At 35.2% G+C, this 21,000-nt stretch overlaps 1 protein-coding gene across 1 annotated transcript in view; it reads right to left on the reverse strand.

Annotated features, from left to right (window-relative positions):
* Positions 1–17,790: 17,790 nt before the first annotated feature.
* The window catches only part of LOC118746901, a gene marked incomplete at its 5' end in the record, with an annotated part of 132,026 nt that continues 128,816 nt past the window's right edge, over positions 17,791–21,000 (reverse strand). Inside the window, 1 exon segment of the mRNA XM_036480882.1 lies at positions 17,791–18,082. Coding sequence (XP_036336775.1) covers positions 17,951–18,082 — 132 coding nt within the window. The 3' untranslated portion in view covers positions 17,791–17,950.

Consider the following 21,000-nt stretch of genomic DNA (forward strand, 5'->3'; position numbering starts at 1 on the left):
CAATGCATGTACATACAAAACTTCTTTGCAATAACTACACAATTCCAAACTTAAAAAAGTCACCTACTGAAAAGTGGCACACATCTCTAAGCATTGCCAAATTTAGGTGTGTATAGTAACAAAAAGTCATTACTAATTTGTACTGCAACCGGCAAATTTTTACTAGAAAAGTCTATAATAACAAAAAAAATTTGCAAGAGAGCTCTGAATCGAAAGCGTAATAACACGGGAGAGCGGCAAATTCTTCCTAGTGGAATTTTTGCAAGCAGAAATTAGCTAGCAGAAGAAGAGCAAGACTAAATGTAAAAAGTCGCTATTTGTTAAGCGTAAACAAACGTAAAACGAGAGGAAGTAAAAAAATATGAATGATGTACTGGACTGTGTAAGTGCTTGTGTGTACAGGAAAGAGTTTAAAAAGTGAATGTCAAAACAGTGCTACAACTGTTCACTTGCAAGTTTTTTACTAGTTTTGTGTTCAATAACTTTTTCTGCTAGTTTTCTCTTATTCTCGATTTTCCGCTCTTGCTGCAAAGGAATAGCCACAGATTAGACAAGTATTAGAGACATGCGCCACTGTTAATTAGTTGGGTTTATTCAGTTTTGAGTTGTGCCGTTGGTTGCCGAGGCCTATTTACTATGTATGTATGCTTGTGTTCGTAAACATGTTATATATGTATGTATGTATGTACATGCATAGGTACATACTTTAGTATGCACGTACTGATGAGGTCTCGCATTTCTACGCTTCTAAGTTGCCTTTTAATTCGGTCAAAAGGACGGGTAAGTCCCATAAAATATTTTATACATTTTACATTTTTATTGGACCTTGAGTGAAAAATTCTGTTAATATTTCATTATATACCTTTTTGTATGTACGCAAGAACCGCATTAACAAAAAGCCAATTTGACTCAACACATATTTCTTTTACGCGTTTATGTATGCATGCCTTTGTCTTTATACGATTTCGGTATGACATTAAGTTACGTTAAGTTTCGGCTGTTCAACTATAAGCAGGGAACGGATTTTTAGGACCTAAAAATCTATAAAAAAGGCAAAATAAAATAACGAAATAGGCTGGAAAAGGCAAAATAAAATAGCGAAAAAGGCAGGAAAAGGCACTAGGTACTGCAAAAAAGGCAAAACAAAATAGCGAAAAAGGCAGGAAAAGGCACTGGGTACTGCAAAAAAGGCAAAACAAAATAGCGAAAAAGGGAGGAAAAGGCACTAGGTATTGCAAAAAAAGCAAAATAAGACATTTTAGAAATGTTTATATTACAAGTAAAAAGAGAAAAACTATGAACTAGTTTCATTATATGAAAAATTTGTACTTTGAATCTTTGACTATTTTATCCTTTCGAGTTTTTAACTCATAAAAATTTAATCTGTATAGTTGTAGTAACATTGAAACAAGATGCATTTTGAAGTTTTCTGGCAGCATTTTCATTCGATTTTCGCGAAGAAAAGCCTTGAATGTACTAAATGTGCGCTCGTGCCCTTTACAATTTTATCCACACCCCTTATTGTCTCCAAGCCTACGTTAGCTGAGAAAACGGCTTTGAATTTTTCCAACACCAATTTGGCAAGAGATCCCTGCGCTTCTATGTATAAGCCGCATGGGCGTGTGTATATCTTGTAAATGCTATAATCACTTTTTTAAAGGTAGAAAAGGCAAAAAAGGCAAATATCTTGAAAAAGGCAAAAAAAAAGGCAAAAAAGGCAACATCAAATGTGTATATATGGAATCAGGGAAAGCTAAATCGTGGACATTCTTAATCGAATATACTCTATCTCTTTAGCAGAAAAAAAGGCATTTTCCATAAAATCCGTTCCCTGATTATAAGCAACACCCATTTAACAGAATTTTTAAGAGAGAGCCGTAAGTTACGTTAAGTTGCCATAATCAGACCGTAAGAATAGGTGTGAAGTGATCGTCCACAATTGTGGTATGAGGCGCCGACCACTGGTATAAAGTGCTCCAAGAATGATAGAATCAGTGTTGCCACACAAAAATTTACCAATCTCCTCAAAAACAAATGAAAAATCCCCAAAATCCGAACAAATTACTCAAAATTTTCTTAGTACAGATATGAGTATTGTGTACTACATACTACTTACAGGTACTTAGTATAAAAATTAATTACATTCTCCAATTCGATTGGTATGTACATTTGTTCTTGGGGCTCAAATAAAGTATCACCATTATTTTGTATGCCTTGCTATGTATATAATATTGCTGCAACTATAAATATCAGTGCTCAATCACGTCCCCAAGTCAGTCCTACCATTTTTAAACTACAACATATACGTTCTACTTAAGCATTAGAAAACGGATATATTAGTAATATTTTTATATATATTTATTTTTTTTTAATTTGAAAACTTAAATGAACCTGAATAATCTTTTAATTCAAAAACGTTTTTCCTATAATTTTCTGGATCTAATGAAGAATATGAATATTCTTATGATAGAACAATGCGTGTTCTCTGCATTCGTTGTCGAGATTTTGCAAGTTCAAAATAAGTTGAAAATATAACGATGAAATGCAAAAAAATATCGATAACATTTTGAATATTTAGCAGCAAATGCAGATAATTTTAAGAGCGAAAAGCGCCACACAAGCGGCTTGATGGGGATGTTTGAAGGTTTTTACAAGCTCAATTTTTTTTTGATTTTCTGACCGCCAAGTTGACGCTTGATCAAACCGCTTACGTTGTGTATGGTAAAATCGCCTCATTCGGAATTTTCACCGAATGAGGACGCAAGAGAGAAAAATCGAAGAAAACCAAACTCTTTTACATTAGGTTCTTTTCCGTACGCAACGCGGGATCCCGCGGGTGCCCAAAACAGCCCAGAAATCATTCCCGTACTCAACGTAATGGGTAATAGATAGCGAAAATTGGAACGTATTGGATCGTAAGTGTCTTCTTCTTCCTGCCCGAAACAGCACAGAGTTTTCCTTCGGGTAAAAATGGATAAAGTGTCAAAGTGCATATCAGCTGTTTTGTGTTTACATGTTGCCTGCATTTACTTGGTGCTTTTGAGGAACAGTGAATGGCCTGTTGATTTATTTTCAATCTTTATATACTTAAAACCAAATTTGTGAAACCAAAATTCAATTTCCAAGAGTTTATATTTAAGTGACAAAAACAAAAACAACGTGAATCAGCTGTTTCTCAATTTCTGGACATGAAATGAGGTTTTTTGCGTTCCCGTACTTCTGGATTATGTTCCATTTATAAGAGCAAACTTTTCGCTTATTCTCTAAGTACCGGATCCGGTCCGGATTGTTAGGGAAATAACCTATTGTGAACCGGAAGAAAACTAAAATTCTTTGCTTAAACGCGTCATGTTTGCGTGGTGTATGGAATGTTTGAAAAGATGATTGTGTGGTGTATTTCGCTCTTCATAATACTTCGGAAAGTTTTTTTTTCAAAAATATACAGGGCGATTTAACAACTATGTTGTGTAAAACATGGTTGCATTTGTTATCTGCAAATATATCGAGAGAAAATTCTTCAAAATAAAAATCCTCAAAAAACACTCAAGCCTACCCGAAATTTCTCACGTTTTGAGGAATTACACACAAAGTGGTCACACTGCTCTATACAAATTGTACGGGCATGAGGATTTTGGACAGTTGTTTGGCGCTTGACGCGCCAATTTAGGGACGGCAGTTACGCTTAGAGTTTAACTGAATTTATACGCAAATAAATTCTTGAATTATATTTCACATTTTTAAAAGTACACCCCGCGACAAAATGCTACGGTCACCCGGTTTGGGCTATATATTATATTTTTTCCAAATTAATTTTAATTATTATTTTTAGCTTATTGCATAACAAAAACTATGCAAACAAAACTTAATTTAAAATATTGAAAAAAAAAACATCAACAACGGTGTTGCGCATTTTCATCCTTATAAAATATAGTGTGAACACTTCAAACTTGCACGTTATTACACTAGAATGAATGGGCTACAAAATAAAATTTACATACATTTTTTTACTTTCAACCCCGAATCGCTCAATTACTTCTATGTCTGCAGGATCGTCATTAGGTAAATTGCATTTCCAAAGATTTTTTAAAAATAGATAGCTATCAGCGATATTTCACCCGCCGGTGAAGAAATCGCAATCATCATAACGCACAACACTAATATTACTGTTCACAATCACGTTTACAACCAAAATTATTTCTTATTAATTTTGTTTTGTAGCAAATATGAAATATAGGTTTATGCATTTACTTAAATGTAAACCGATTAAGAATCAAAGTACTAGAAGAGATTTGAGTGTTTGGTACAAAAAGTATTTTTGATGTTGAAATTGTACTTAAAATCGGCAAATTGTACTTTTGTACTTTTTAAAATTAATTGTACTGAAAGAACTACAATAGTACTTAAAATATCAACACTGCTATGTAGACTGACGTTGAGTATAAAATTGGGAAGGACCTCTCCGCACCGTTTAAGACCAAACGAGGTTTTAGCGTTATACGCATGAACGACGAGACTTCAGTGAAAATATGTTTCGACTAGGCACCCACTGGCGGGCAACGAAATAAAGGGCGCCCACAAACAAAGTAAATGGACCAGGTGTAGAAGCACCTGTATACGCTCGGGATGAAGAACTGGCGCAACTTTTATCTTGGCTCATATCGACGCACTGTTGAAGAATAACGATTGGTGTCACTTGTCTGTTGCGACTAAACCGGAGCTCAGTAAACTCAGACCGTTCTCTCAAATCTCTCTGGGCCCTCGATGATGTTGGTAATGCTTAATGAGCACACGAAATTCCACTATGTCCGTTTTTCGGCGCAATTCGCAACGTTTCCTACTTTTAATGGCTTTCCAATGCAAATTAAAATTTGCAGTAGTATATTAATAGTTAAGATAAGGTTAGTATGCCGGAAATACCTAAAACCCATTTTCCTAATTAAATAATTAAATTAAAATTCACATGACGTTTCCAGTGAAATTAAAGAACACATACACACAACTTGCAAGCTTTCGCTGCGCGCTTATTAGGCCCTCGTATATTAAGCTTAAAGCAACTTCAAAAGGTAGCTGGTGAAAAGCACTAAACAGGAGCTTTTCATTTAAAACTAACACATTTCCATGCCGCTGCGGGTAAAATGGCGCCCGAGCCATTAGCTAACAACTAGCGCCACTTCAATCCCATTTCGTACGCTTTCGCCAGCCACCCCACTTCTCTTGAGTGGTTTCAGTTACTTTCTCTTGAACGAGAAAGCGCGAATGCTTCGGCAAAGTCTCTTTATTCCGCTACATTTACTCAGAGAGTTGTCGTGTGAAGAGAGTGTATTTTCGACTCGGTCACACGAATGCGACTGACATACTGAACTCGCCAGCGCTGGTTTATATAGCGACGACTTTCGGGAGTATTAAACTACAATATAAGTACAAATGCCTTATTGCTACGCGCAGCAGTCTTTCAAACAAATGCGTATGGCGACATTGTAAAACAGCCTATGCATATGCATTGAAAGCGGTAGTCACGTGTTATGTTGACCATCAGGAGGCAGCAGCGCCAACGTACATGACCTTACTTAACCCAGAATGCAAATGGTCGCTGCTGCTGGTGTTACTGACAAAAAGGTAGCGCTTGGCTTGGGGTGGAGGAGAAGTGATTGTATGGGTTAGAACGTGGGAATTCGTGGCTTTTAATAAACATGCTTGCGCATACCTGCACATGTACACACATACACATTTCTATATGCTCGTATATGTACATACATATATATATGTATAGTATACGTATATAAATAATTTCATTTAAGGAATTTGAATTGTGAAACGCAGATTTTGCGTTAACTTTATTCGTAGTAGTAGTGGGTTATATGAGTTTTTGTGGTTTTTACGGCATATCTGCGAAGCGTTCATTTTGTGGGCGGTTGGGTGCCTGGGTGTCTGGGTGGCGTAAATCGGCGCTGTGATGTGTGAAATATGCGCGACATGTAATCAAATCAATGTAGAGAGGCAGCAGCATGTCACACATAAAGTATGACAGACAATCAACGAATTGTCTGAATGAGTGACTGACAAAATGACAATTGAGCGAAGGGGTGCCGAGTGAATACATATATTTGAATGTATGTGGTTGTATATATGTAAGTATATTTGTATGTGATATCAAGCATACTCATACAAATACATGTACCTATATATTGCTCATACATCCATATGAGGTTAACGAGATAATTTTTCACAACTGTCGTTTTCGCGTATATGGGAAATGTGTGCCAATGAGAGGAAAGTAAGAAATGTTTTTTTTTTGTTAGTAAAACAACTTTAAAAAGGTTTAGTTAAGGAAAATTTTTAAATTTTTGGTTAGTAAACGTAAAGGCTCTGTTAGTATAGACTTAATTGACGTAGGTTAGGTGGCAATTTACGTAACGTAAGCTCCGTCTAACCGGATCCCCTAGTAATATAAAGTGAGTGTCAAGAATAAGTATACCCTAACATTTTGACGATTATATTTATATACTTATATTTTCCATATCAATTTTTTGTTATTTTTTTTTTAATAAAAATAAAGTTCGTTCAACGGCAAAAACCAGAAGAATCATTTTTTTTTTTTTTAATTTCATACAGAAGTTGGGGAAATTCAAGAAATTTTCATGGACATTTTTTCAACATCTAAGTTGACGAAAACTTGGTCCGATCTAGGGATGTCTTATAGTGTCCTCACAGTTTACTATCGCCAAACTTGTACAATTCTGCTGTTAAGCCTGTAGCATTTGCACCATCCTAAGTATTAGCATGGACATTAAATAAAGTAAAGCACCTGCGAAAATGCATTGTTTTGTTTTAAATATATTTCCTATCAATTTGAAGAAAGCCATAAAGTGAGATATTTCCAAGTGATATTTCGAACGATTCTATAATATAAGATTAAAATTTAAATCTCTACAGTCTCCCTCTCGCACAGTGTGCTGTGTGGGAAAAGTTAGGTGGGAAAAATTCATTCCCGGATTTCAAGAAAAGGGTAACTTATTAACATAAAGGATATCCGCAGAGCTCCTACATTTAACTGTCGGATGTGGCAGTGTTCAGTTTACAACTTATAGTCTTATAGCGTTTTTTTCTCGAAAAAATGTCACCATCTTATATGGCAAAATTATCAGAAAGCAACATTTTAAAGAATGAAGGGCTGAAACAAGTGCTTATTGGGTGTATGCAAATGGTATGAACTTAACAAAAACTTGCTAATAAAAGGTTAAAGAATACAACTTAGAAAAAAACTAATACAATAATGTAAGTAAGGTGAGTACGTACATAGCTAAAGAAAAGGATAAAGGCAAAGTAAAAATAAAAACAAAAATAAAGATGCGTAAAGATGAAGGTAAAAAAGAAGACCAAGTTAAATTTAAACACTTTAAAGACAAAAACAAAGATAAATATAAAGAAAAGATGAGGATACAGATAAAAGTAAAGATGAAGATAGAGGAAGAAAGATTAAAATAAAGGTAATTATAGAGAAAAGGATATAGATAGGGACGGAGAGACTCAATTTGGGAACTATTTTGGATTTTTTAGAGATTTTCGGGATCCTCAGGACATGTCGATATAATAATCGATTTTGTTATCGATATTTTTTTTATCGATTTTGATATCGAAATTTTAATCGATATTGCTAACAATTTTTTTACCGATATTTTCGAAACTTATCGACATAAAAATTCGTATATTAATCGATTTTGTTATCGATATTCTTACCGATTTTGTAATCGATTTTTTTTAACGATTTTGTTATCGGATTTATTATGGAGATAGTTATCAATTTTGTTATCGATATTTTTATCGAACTTATTATGGATATTTTTATCGATTTTGTTATCAATATTGTTATCGATTACTTATCGACTTTGTTATCGATTTTTTGTCGAAATTTTTATAGATTTCTTTTTATCGATTTTGTTATCGATATTTTTTATCAATTTTGTTATAGATTTTGTTTGCATGATTTGGTAACTACAACAATGTAATGTTATTCTAACGAAAACTTGTGTTGAGGAAATTATATCGGGCCCCTAAGGACTCAATGCATATTTGGCGTAACTAAACTTTTTTCTCGTGTGCATGGATTTTATCAAATAAAATGTTAGGCTTGCAATTATGAATCAAGGGGCACCTAGTAATTATATAATGACCACTTTTCACTTAACAACACAATGACTGAGAACCAATCGTCTAAAATACCTGTTTGTTTCTTAAAAAATGCATTTTTTATGCAGTAGGCAAAAGTAAACCAGACTATGTTTTTTCCATTTTCCGAATTTCAGGAACCAAACATTTTGCAAAATTCTAGTTCGCAAACTAGAACCGATTTGAAAAAACGAATAGAATATCGGAAATCAGCATCTCAAAAATATCCCAAAACGATCCGCAAATAATTTTGTCAACCTGGCTTCTACTGCAGGGCACACTGCGCGTCGTCCAGGGCGTATGAGTGACATTCAATCCAAAAGTAATTCGAAATAAAAGCTTATAAAAAATAACCTGGCCTACAAAACACTCATATCTATAATTCGTATAATCTTATTATTTATATTTAATTTTATTTTTCTCCGGACAACAATAGGGCAGTTAACATGGGCACGGACAGAATTAGTTTTTTACGGGTCTATTAAGGTAGGTGATTGAAAAAATTAAAATAATTAAAAGAACCTTGACCTGGGCTGGAATAATTAGTTTTGGTTACAGTTCAAAGCAACAAAGCTTTGTGTAAGTCTATATATATAGTGTTTTTTTTTTTAATAAGCACAACTGTCTGTCTATTTACATTCTTTGGAAATGCTTCTTGCCACATCTTCAATTCCTTTCGAATCATACTGTTTTCTTTGGCACAGTTTCAATAATTCATTGCTTTTTTCTTTGATTTCCTTTTTGCCTTTTCTGGTTGCACGACCGTTCTCAAACATCAGTGATTGTATGCAATAGAATAAAAGAAATCGTACTAGTTTCAAGAATTTTTTCTTCGATGGCAACACGATTACAACTTTTATTTGTCTCATGTCCGAGCAGATTGTGATCGTTTTGAACAAGTGAGCAAGCATAACGGTACTAGCTAAATGGTTGCAATCGACGCAACTAAAAAAAAAGCAAAGCAGCAAACATTGCCTGAGCTGTCATTGGTACTAGGTACTCGGCTGCCGAAGGCAATGTTTTTGTTTTAACTTTACTATGTAGTATTGGTGGTGTCTTCTGGCGCCTTGGCTTGGGCGTTCGCAGCAGTGATAGCAGTTGCACTGGTTAAATACCGTAATGAAGTCTGCTTGTATAATATAATGTTCCATGTTTGCCTTACGTGCCTAGGATGTGTTATTTTCATTTCACATTCATGCATCTGGCGCTCCTGTCAGTTAGCAGTGGAGTTCTTTTCGTTTTTTTGTTTTTTCTCTCGATTTCCGGTTTGGCTTCTTTTTTAGAACTTTTAGTTTTCGGGTTTGGTTTTCGGTTAAATCTTGAGTCGCCAGATGCCTGTGAGTATTTGTATGTAGTATGTAAGTATATATGTCTCAGTACTAACGTTTCCACAAAACTTTGTGTGAGTATAATATTTTCAGTTTATTTTCCTTTGCTTTTTCTGCTACATTTTACGAACGAAAGGAAACCTCAAAAAAGATTAACAAAAATAAAAGTAGGTTTAAAAATCAGTAAAAATAAGGAACTATAAGGAAAGCTGCGCATAAGAAAATGTTTGTGCAGCATAATTGCATTCAAGATTTTAAGCTTTTTGTTTGTTCTTTGCTTTGGCCGAGTTTTTCTTTTGAGCGCGTGCATAAAATTTATGTACATATGTATGTACCTATATATATGTAGTGTGTAGGCAAGCTAACAGTTGTTGAAAAATCTGTTCTCAAAATTATCCAGCTTTAGTAGAAGAGTTACCCGCCACAATGTTTCTTTAGTGTATGTGACAGCAATAAGTTGGTGATACGGACTAATATTTAGTCCTTGAATTTTAAGTACATACGGCTTGGAAACTGGAAGCGTGCTTTCCGTCCATCGCAATCGTGGTGGTTGAATTTTCTGATGGCGCGACCAAATGTGTATATCGTTTTGAGAGAAGCGCTCACAAGGGCGCTCTAGTGCTCAGAAATCATATCCGAGGTCCACTTGACCTACTTTTCTTCGAGACGAGGGCGAAAATGAAAGAAATGTTGAAGAATATTGTTTCGATGCGGATTTTATCGACACAAATCCGATACCGAGTTCGCACTCTTTCATAAATCAAATGGGTTACTACCGTTATTGAGTGGTTAGAGGTACTCACTACCAATCGGTAGCCACGGGATTTAATCCCTGGTCTGAGCCACATCGCAGAAAGTGGTTTTCTAGTAGCGGTCGCCCCTAAATTAACCACAAAATCCATTTGCCAATCGGAGGCGGCGTAAAACTCTATGTCCATCCACTTTATGTGGCATCATCACTGCGCACACCACAAGTCGTAGGAAAAAATGGGCCAAATACTTAGAAAGAATGTGATCGCCAAATTTTTATTTAATTTTTGCATGGCATTTGTACTACTTAGACGTCGCAACGTCTTATACTGTCCCTACCTTAACCCGCCTATTGCCTTTATTGTATGGCGGTGAAGTCAGCCATAGCTTTCCCAAGAAAAACAACAAGCTGGAAAGGGACTCCTTTTCCAACCCAACAGGAACACCAACAAATAAAAGTCTTTCAAACCTTCGCCGTGCTGAAGCTTATAGAGTGAAACTTTGTTGGGTTGAAGGTGGTGCCAGTAATGCCACCAGCACACCTACGCCTTTATTTACGGGCACTTTGCGATACCACACGTGGATCATGAGAACGCTTCTGCTCAAAACATCTGTGGAGCCTGTGAAGCTTAAGAGTAACCATATTCCTATTTTGGCTATGTCGGTTAAACCATCTAAAAATTCTGATTCCATTAACTTTCGTCTTCTTCTACAAAGTTCAAGGCATTCACATAACAGATGCCTGAAGTCTTCTGGCAATTCCTCATTTCTGCAGCTACTGCAGAAGTCATTATGGGGAACCCCTAACCTAGCCGCGTGCTTTCCGATGGCAAGATGCCCAGTAGAGTGGTCCAAAAAAAATCCTAGATAGAGTTCTGGAAGTCTTCCAAAATGTTTTCGCTTGCCGAAAGAGGTGCTGCCCACCAAACTTAACGTTTCGAAGTACAAATGAAATGTTTATATTTTACTCTAAAATTTCTGTACATATATTAACCAAACAATTGTTTAAATAACCTAAGATCATTTCAAATGTAAATTATGCTGAAAAAATATTACAAGCTTCAGTTGTCATGGCAACAGTATCTTTTTATAAAAATGATCAATATTTTTGTCAGTTTTAAAGGATTCAGTAGCGCATTCCAATTCCATTGAGCACCCTGTATTGGTTACAGTAAAAAGTTCAAAGTTGGAATAGATGTTACAAATACCGAAAGGAGAAAACTAAGGGGGTGTGCCGTTTTCTACGATGACATACAAAACTTTGATCACTCTAATGTCCAGCTATCAGGCCAGGCAAAATTAATATAGAGATAAAGACAAATATTCAGGTAAGGATAATATTAAGACTAAAATAAAGATTGAGTTTAATTATAATATTAAGATTCAGATTAAGATTAGGATTAAGATTAAGATTAAGATTCAGTTTAAGATTAAGACTAAGATTTAGACTAAAATTTAGATTAAGATTAAGATGATGACTTGCGGAGCAACGTATTCCAAAAACTTCAGACCCTGGAGTAAGTTGCATCCATCGTGTTGAGCGATAGTTAATTGATTTAGAAAGTCGATTTCTTTTAAATTAAAAATTTGAATTTAAAATTTGTTCAATATATTTGCCAATGTATATTCTCTTATAGCAATATTAGAACGTTAAACTAACACAACAAAACGCCGAGGTATGTGAAATTAATTTTGGGTCGAAGATTACGCATTTGTTTACCGTTTTTCATAATCAGGTAATTTTCCCAAGATATTTTCATTTTAAGTTTGCATTATGAATGAAAAAACTTAAACTTTAACAGGGAAAAAGTAAAAAAATATTATAGTCGTACATGGCGTATGGGTAACATTATTTGCTACACATATTCCATACAAAAAAAAATTATTACGCATTTTCATTGGCCCGTTCACAACTTTTTTATTTATCAATCGATTTTCTTCGATAGTAACTTGAGTTTTTGTAATTTTTGGATTTTTTTTCACAAAAATATCTTGGGAAAATGGCCTGATCTAGAAAAAGAGAAAACACAGTCGTAATGTTCGACTCAATGTTGAGTTTACCTGTTTCGGCGTTTTTTGTGTTATTTAGAAATTTGAGATTTTCCCTACAGTGGGGTTGATATTGAATTCGTTTTGAGCTTTCCGAAAAAAAATATATATACATACATAATATCCAGAGCTCGGACTTTTATGAAAATTGAATATGCAAAATTTATTAAAAAAGTTTATAAGATACATAGTTAGATATACTAAAAAAAAAAATTTTCATGCAACAATTTAAATAACCCCTAAGAAACAAGACCGAAGTCGTCTGCACTTGTGTCCATCATCCACATTTGCGACAGGGGAACGGATTCTAGAGGCCCAACCATTGCCAAGGTCCCCAGGGTAATAGACCAGGAGTGCATACTTCTCTTCGGAGTCGGAAGTGGACCAATCTCTTGCAGGTGATATAGGTCGAGAAGCAGCTCGCTGCCAGCGACCCTCCAATGAAGAAGTTTCTTCCTCCTTCGAGGAAGTATCGGAGAGCGAAACGCAAGCAGGGGAAACCCTTTTCTGTGGTTGACCTAACTTCTCCCGTAGTTGCATTCAGTAAGCGTCCCAGGTTTACGGAGATTACTCTGGAAGAAGCACCGACATCCAAATCTGCTGGCGAACGTTGCAAGAGAAGGAAAACTGCAGTGATATCCACCAATGGGCAATGCCTCTTCGAGTCATTGTGTGGCGGGTACTGGTGTGGCATTGCCCAATTCCGATCAGCCAGACAGACATCTGGTGCCACGAAAGCCTTCCAACTACGTCTGGAGGTGTGGAGGCCCGGCCAACTTGTTATGAGAGCCCGTAAAAGGCTCTTCACTCATTTCCGTAATGGGCAGATGACTACAGCGGCAATTAAACACTGCAAGATCCATCTGATCCAGGCCTCCGGAACTGTAGCCAATGCTCGTTCATAAGAGGGGGATGGAAGCATAATGGTGAAATGCCTCTCTCCAAAGCTAACTGGGATTGGCTGAAGGCTGTGGAGCAAAGAATAACGCCCACAGCGGGAACAGGCTTCACAGTTTACAGTGCCAATTACGAATGGGAGAGCCGTAGTATAATTCGCTCTGCGAAGGGGGCCTCTTTTTTTTAAATACTGCAGCGGGATTGAAACCTTGAGACAAACAGGTATGCTGGTAAAAGTTTTTTAAAAGGGCCAAACCACCAAGCTGCTCTTTAACGAAGACTACTATTGAGACATCCTCTGTTCATCTAGAGACTCACTTTCTCCCTCGACTGGTGAGGGAGGGTATGCGGGAACCATACCGCTGGCAACCCTGGTTGGAAGCTTTTCTTCATGTTACAATTCGCCAAGCACTGTACATTTTATCTCGAGTGACTATTTAGTTCATAGTGCAATGCCAAAAAATTGCATTGCCAAGAAATTTCAAGTCAATAAAAATTTTAAATTAAAATCGTCTGAGATTCGTGGCATTCTATTTAATTGCAACAACTGTTGTCTAAAATATCAAATAAAAAATAAGTGCTCTCGCTACCCTTTGGTTTTTTATTTTTTTTATTTGCATTGTAAGTTGGCAGTGGCACTCAGCACCATTACTGCTGTTTCCAAATGTCACCGTTTTCGCTTCAACATTGGTGTTGGTTATTTTTTGAAATTTTATTTTCGCGCCGCTGTCAACACAAATGTTCCGTTGCAATGTTCATTTTCTGGATAGCGCAAAAAATAAAACTAAATACATAAAGGCACATATACAAACAAATCCAACAACTATTCAGGTAGGTAGGTTGGCAGCCAGCTAACACAAGCCTTGCTGACAGCCGGTGTTGACAGGAGCAACAACAAAAGCAGGCACAAAAAACAAACGCCGAAAGTGTGAACAATAGTTGCAAGCGACATTTTTTGGGCGTCTTTGTTGTTTTGCTGCTTTTTTTCATTTGCTGCAAGTGCAACAATTTGTTATGACGCTTGAAAATGTGCAACGTGTTAAATGACATTTATGAATGTTCAAGTGTAAAACGAAGCACAGGAAGCGCCATTCGTGTATTTGGATCGTTTGGATGGTGATGGTTTCCCTAAAGGTGATAGCAGCGGTCTGCTCTGACATGACATGGACGCCGATGGTGCAATTGTTTGTTTTTATTTGCATCAATTTTAATAAATACTCGTAGAAAAGGGTAAACTATTTCGCACCGGCTGCTTACAACTGCTGGACATGGAAAATGTATACACACATAGATGGATAAATGCATGAATACTTTTGAGTTAGTTGAATTTTAGACAGTTATTTCCGAAGTATTACAGCAATGCAATGTAAGTTCTGTCATGTGAAAGCTGTATTATTTATGATTGTAACAGCTGACCAAGTGTGAAAGAGCTTAACAAATACCGTACTAAATAGATAACAATTTGTGTGCAAACAAGAATGTAAAATACGAGTTGTTGCATTTGAATTGCAGCTTTCAGGATTTATTCTAACTATGCTTTCAAATTGAAAATGCGCAGTAAATGATTACTAGAGAAATTGATAAAGGGCAGTGAAATGATAATAATAATAATAATAATTCCGTACCTCACTCGTATCTGATGGAGATTTTGAAGGTATACAAAGTAAACGAAAAAGTGATAAATATCCTGAACCAAGTCGTGACAGAAGTGGCGAACAACTCTGCACCACCCAGTAGGCGGACTTAGCGCTACAACCAGAGAAATTGCAATTAATCGAAGAAGAAGAAGTGAAACTCTTTGTCACCTTTCTTGGTTGGTTTAGCAATGAATACTTTGAGCCAAGTATTGAAAAGTACATACTAGGGATTTACTATGAAAGCTGGCAAAGCATCCCTTAGAGTAACTCACTTATTGTATATGGACGACTTAAAATTGTACGCAAAATCAAAGCAACAATTCCATAGAACTGATAGATATACTTAGAAAAAAAAATTTAGTAACCAGATCAGCCCTATCTCAAAAAACTTTGCAAGAACGCCCTATTACAGAATTTGGTTGAAGGACGCCCTATCTCATTACATTTTCAATACATTTTGAAGTGATATAGAGCGTTTTTGAACCGAATTCTGAGATAGGGTATTTTTCAATAAAATACTGAAATAGAGCGTTCTAGAAAAGTTTTTTGAGGTAAGCGTTTTCGAACTGGCTGCCGAGATAGGTCGATCTTCCACTCAGCAGTCGATATATAATACGCGAAGGCATTTTTTGTCCAGGATGAAGGATCCGCACCGTTCGTTCGATGTTCCAAAATGAGGTATCAAATTAAAAGACCTGGAGTGAAGATGTCCAAAAAGGTTTTACTTTTTTGAAAAGAGTTGCCAACTTTTTACGTTCAAATTATTTAAAAAAATAAACCAATTATTACAAAATAGGTATCAATCGAAATGGTTTTGAAAAGCTTTGTTTCTTAACTGAACTATAGAAGGGTTGCCACCTGTTTAAAAATTCGAATTCAATTGAAATTAAGTGAATTTGGTATGAGAAACATGTATCCACATATGGGTGCCAAACGAAATGAGGTTTAGAAGGTAGTAGTTTGAAAATATTTTGAAGAGTGTTGCCATCTGCTTGAAATGTCGAGTTTAGTTAACTTATACATAAGTTATCTGAAATATGAATATATGGATGTCAAACGAAAGAGTGTTAAGAAATCTTTAGTTAGAAACATTTTTTTGAGGTGAGGGAAGAAGGTTGCCACCTGTTTAAAAAGTTAAATTCAAAGTATTTAATAAATTAAATGAGTTATTAAAATATGGCTATCAATCGAAGGGGGTTTGAAAAATCTCTATTTCTGAACTATATGTAACGGGGTTGCCACGTGTTTAGAAAATCTAATTTAACTTCGTTCATCTGTTAATTAAAATCTGTATCGCAATTTCGGACGAAGAAGAGTTCATAGAGGTTTTAGCTTGAAAATACTTTTGAGGAGGGCTTCCACCTGTTTGAAAAGTCGAACTTAGTTAACTAATACATAGGTTATATGAAATATGGGTGTCAAACGGAAGAGTATTAAGAAATATTTCGTTTGAACATTTAGAAAGTGTTTGGGGAGTCTCAAAAGAGTTGCCATCTTTTTGAAAAATTAAATTTAGATTATTTAATAAGGTAAATGATTTATAATAGGGCGGGTATCAATCGAAATGAAAACTCTTTACTTCTGACGTTTATTTAGGAGAGTTACCACGTGTTTCAACAATAAAATTCAACTTAGTTCATCAGTTTATTGAAAGACATGTGTAGCAGAATGACAGAAGAAAGACATTTAATAGGATTTTAGTTTGAAAATAGTTTTGAAAAGGATTTCCATCGTTTTGAAAAGTCGAATTTAGTTAACTCATAGACAATTTTTATGAAATATTAAGATGTCGGTGTCAATCGAAAGAGGTTTATGAAAGTTTTTGTTTGAAAATATCTTTGATTAGGCTGGCCACCTTTTCAGAAAGTCATATCAATATAACTAAGTAGGTATGTATGTGCATATATTGTATGAGAAGGCATTTTTTGTGATAGCCATTAGAATGAATTTAAAAAATTAGAGGTCAAATTAAAGACCTTAGCCTGTAGATGTGCGATCAAGTTTTATTTAAATTAATTAAGAACCATTTTTGATCGGTATAGGGTGATTTGAAATTTGATGAAATTTAATACCTACACTATGAGATACCACTCTGATCGCTCACAACTCTGACGAACATTTGGAATATTTTTTTAGGTTTTTGAAACTAAATTTAGGGCGTTTTAACGCTGATAGAGGATTGAACAACAAGTCTTAAAAAAAATAATTTTTTTTTTTATAATTTTCAGATTATTTATTTTACTGCTTCACTTTTACAGAGTCACATTTGTGTATGTGTGTGTGTGTGTGTGCTTTAATATATTTATATGCCGATTAAGATAATGTTAATTTATGTTCGTGTAAGTACATATAATATATGCATATAAAATAAATGTATTATTATGTGTTTTATATATTTTTGGGTAAGTTATAACGATAAACAAATATTTTTTTTTTTATAAAGTTTATGCTTTAAATCAAAAGGCTACAAATCTAGATCACTTGCAATTTACAAGCAAAATTTCAATACACCTACAATTGTTTATGGTAAAGTTAAAAAAGATAATAATTTTGAAATTTAATAAAATAAAGTTTTAAACAAATCGATTTTTTTTTTTTAATTATTTACTAACTACTTTCGTCCAAAGCGGCGCGAACAGCATTTTATGCAAAAATATTTTTAAATGCATATATTTTTAGTAATTTTAATATCAGCGAAATGTAACTACAACTATGGTAGTACAAGAAATATTTAAGACATATTTATAAATCCAATAAACGTTTCTAATCTAATTTAAAAGTACTTTAATATTTAATGAAAATGCATTCACTGCTGCGCGCTACTTACAAATACAAAGAAACTTGAATTACCTCTAATCAAAAGGAATGGCTTCTTTGCGTTTTTTTTTGCAAAACAGTTTTCGTTACATTTGCATTGTTTTTTTTGTTACATAAATTTTGCAGTTTTTGTTTAATATTTTATATTTCCTTACGTTTCTTAATTACTATTTATTTATTTCGCTTTTTTCGTTGAAAACTTCACCGCTTTACTTCGTTCGCTCTAAGCTTACGATACTTTAGTGCTAAGGCAGTTAACTTGAATTGCGTTTCAATATATTTCACTTCCATTATACTTCATTCGATTTAGGTACGTGTCAGCATTCCATTGATCATAATATTGGCAAGAGCATTGCGTCGTTTACGCCAAGCGCCCATACCCTGAGCGTGATATTGCAGTTGGGTGTACCATTGCTTGGTACGAACACCATCCTCGGCCTAAAAGTGCAAAAAAAATAATAATTATTTGTTTCAGCACTGCAAAAAATTGGCTCATGAGAGATCTTAAAGTTAATTAGACATATTTATTAATTAATTCTTTTCGTTATTGGCTTTTTAGATGCTCCTATCAACGACTCTGGTCGAGCACAAGTCAGATAGGGGCTTTACCCAAAGGCGACCCTCTACTTTCCTTTATATGGAGTATTTCTTTTGTTTTTTTTTTTGTAATCGAGCCTGTTTAATAATTTCTTCTTCAGTTTGAGTAAAAATTTTTTTAGAATGATTGAAAAAGAATTCAATTATTCAGAAAGTGCCATCAAAGAACCTAAGATTATACTGTCAGGAAAATTGCAAGTTTTGAAATTACACTAAAACGTGAACTTAGGATTAGGGGTTTCCAGATCAAGTCAATTTCCCAAGATATTTTAATTTTTATGAAAAAATATTCAAATTTTAACAAGGAAAAATTAAAAAAAATTTTATTTCTTTTGCCTAATATAAATAAAGAAGTTTTGAATGGTTAAATGAAAATGTTCAATAAAATTTTGTATGAAATAGCGCCAGGTTAGAATGTTACTCATACGCCACATCGTACATACTCGTACATGGCGTATAAGTACGGTGACCAGATTTCTGTGAACAAAATTCGGTACATTTCTAAAGCTTCTAATTCGAACATACAATTTTGTTTTTAGAATAAAAATACATTACATCTTTTAATACAGTTAAAACATAACCAAAAATAATAGAAAATAAGGATGCTATTTGTCCGAAAAATGCCTTTTGGGGCAGAGTACAGGGAGACCGCTATTAAATTAACTCTTTGATGACCGAATTAAGTTGGGTGGGCTAACAAATTTTTTACGGCATATTATTGTTCGTTAATCCTTAAATGTGAACTGATATAAAATTTGAACATCTATGATTTTTTTCGGTTGACTGCTATGAAATGCTGCTTATAAGTGTTTAAAAAGTTTCCTATAAAAGACCAAAAACATTTTTCAGGGTTTTTTGTTTTGTGTTTTTATTTTATTATATTTTATAACCAAACCCTTTTGCAAAAAAAAAAAATATAATATTTTATGTGTATTTTTTATATGTTGCAGAACGATTTTAAGCAACATTTATGTTACACGGGTAGTCACAACGAAAAGGTGCTGAAAACTTATTGATGCTAAAATTGGGACAAGAGGTTAAGCTTTTTGTCTACACAACAAAATTTAAAAAAAACCTTTAAAATAATGCAAACAACAGGATTTATTAATCGAAATGTCAATGTTGCCTATAAGCAACATCGGTCTTTAAAGGGATAAAAAAGAAAACACTGAAAATCGAAATTTATTCGGTACAAATATGAAAAATTGGGACAGTCATACGTCCCGACTTATAAAAATATTCAGTGGGAGAATTTCCTCAAAATCGGTACTTTCCCGCCAAAAGTGGTACGAATGGTCACCGTACGTATAAGTAACATTTTCCGTGTTAAAGTTTGAATCTTTTTTTATTCACAATGCAAATTTAAAATGAAAATATCTTAAAAAAATTATCTGATCAATAAAAACGGTATACAGATCCGTAATCTACTACCCAAAATTAAGTTTACGTTTCTCGCCGTTTTTTTGTGTAATTTAAGTATCCCTACAGTCATATTGAGCTTTAAACAGTTTTAATATAAAACCATTAATAAAAGTAATATTTTGGCGCTACACTTTTCTAAGCGCTAGGCCGAGCATCTCCCCCAATTTGTGGTGTGCGACCTGATGTTATAAAACAAATGGATGGATCTACAATAGTTTCAAAGCAGAAATACATACATACATTCGGAGATTTGCCACTGCCTGCCGAAGGGCGACCGCTGTTAGAAAAATTTTTTCTTATTTAGATGTTACTGGGACAAGGGACAAACCGGTACAAAAACGTCTTGAAGCCCTCGTAGAACGGACTCGTTAGTGTCTGGAAAATCACCTCCACATACGCAGTTCCAGAAGTATGGAGGAGGGGATACTTAAAGAATTTCTGACATATTGGAGCATCTAATGGACCTGGCAGATTACTCATTGAAAATTATACACAAAACTATGATATTTCCAGTCCTATAAATTTCCGGAATTTTGAAGCAATCTCTCCAGCCATGTTCCAAAGAACGATGTGGCTAATGAAAATTTTCAGTTACAGCCTGCCTATTTCTTAAAGCACAGCGAATGGTCCACAAAGTGCGAAAGAGAGAGTGGCAGAACGGTCTGTCGAAATACAATTGAGCATTAGGCGTCATGCAGCTTTTGGCGCAGCCCTAGCAAGGGAGACGACAGTGATGTCAGATTGGACGTAGTTCCACGTCCGTCCTTGATGGCCGCTAGACAAATGCATGGCGATTGCGACAGGCCCTCGACTTCAAAGTTGCTTAAGTCGAGGGGCAGTGGACAAGCTGATAGACAGGTGGGCGTAGATGGTCACTCGAACCCCTCTGCTGACCTGGATGATGTGGCATCACCTTAGTGACCCCTATCGACAGATAGCTTAAGAAAAAGAGATTTTTGAAGAGACCGAGTTACTGGGACTAATGATCAGAGGAATGCATAAAGGGAGCGGAAACGAAACGCAAAATATATTGTCTATGCGTGCATGTCAGTCCAATGTCAATCCGCGATTTTCGCGGACTGAAATGGACGAAGTAAACTCGCACTCTCTTCCCTCTCTTGCCTGTACAAAACCGGTTTAAGACGGACTCGGCAGTCCAGTGTGCGGAGGCCCAATGACATCGGAAGGCTAAGAGGGCAGTAGAGAGTGATTCCAAATCACCAAAGAGTAGAAGACAACGTGCGCCTAGTGGTGGTAGGCACACCTCTGATTCCCACGATTTTTAAGGAGGAGGTAACTGAGGATCCCGTGTATGTTGTAATCGGAGTATGCTCTGC

The sequence above is a fragment of the Rhagoletis pomonella genome, unplaced genomic scaffold (genome assembly GCF_013731165.1).
Source record: "Rhagoletis pomonella isolate Grant_MI unplaced genomic scaffold, Rhpom_1.0 Rhpom_scaffold_00011, whole genome shotgun sequence".
NCBI lineage: Eukaryota > Metazoa > Arthropoda > Insecta > Diptera > Tephritidae > Rhagoletis > Rhagoletis pomonella.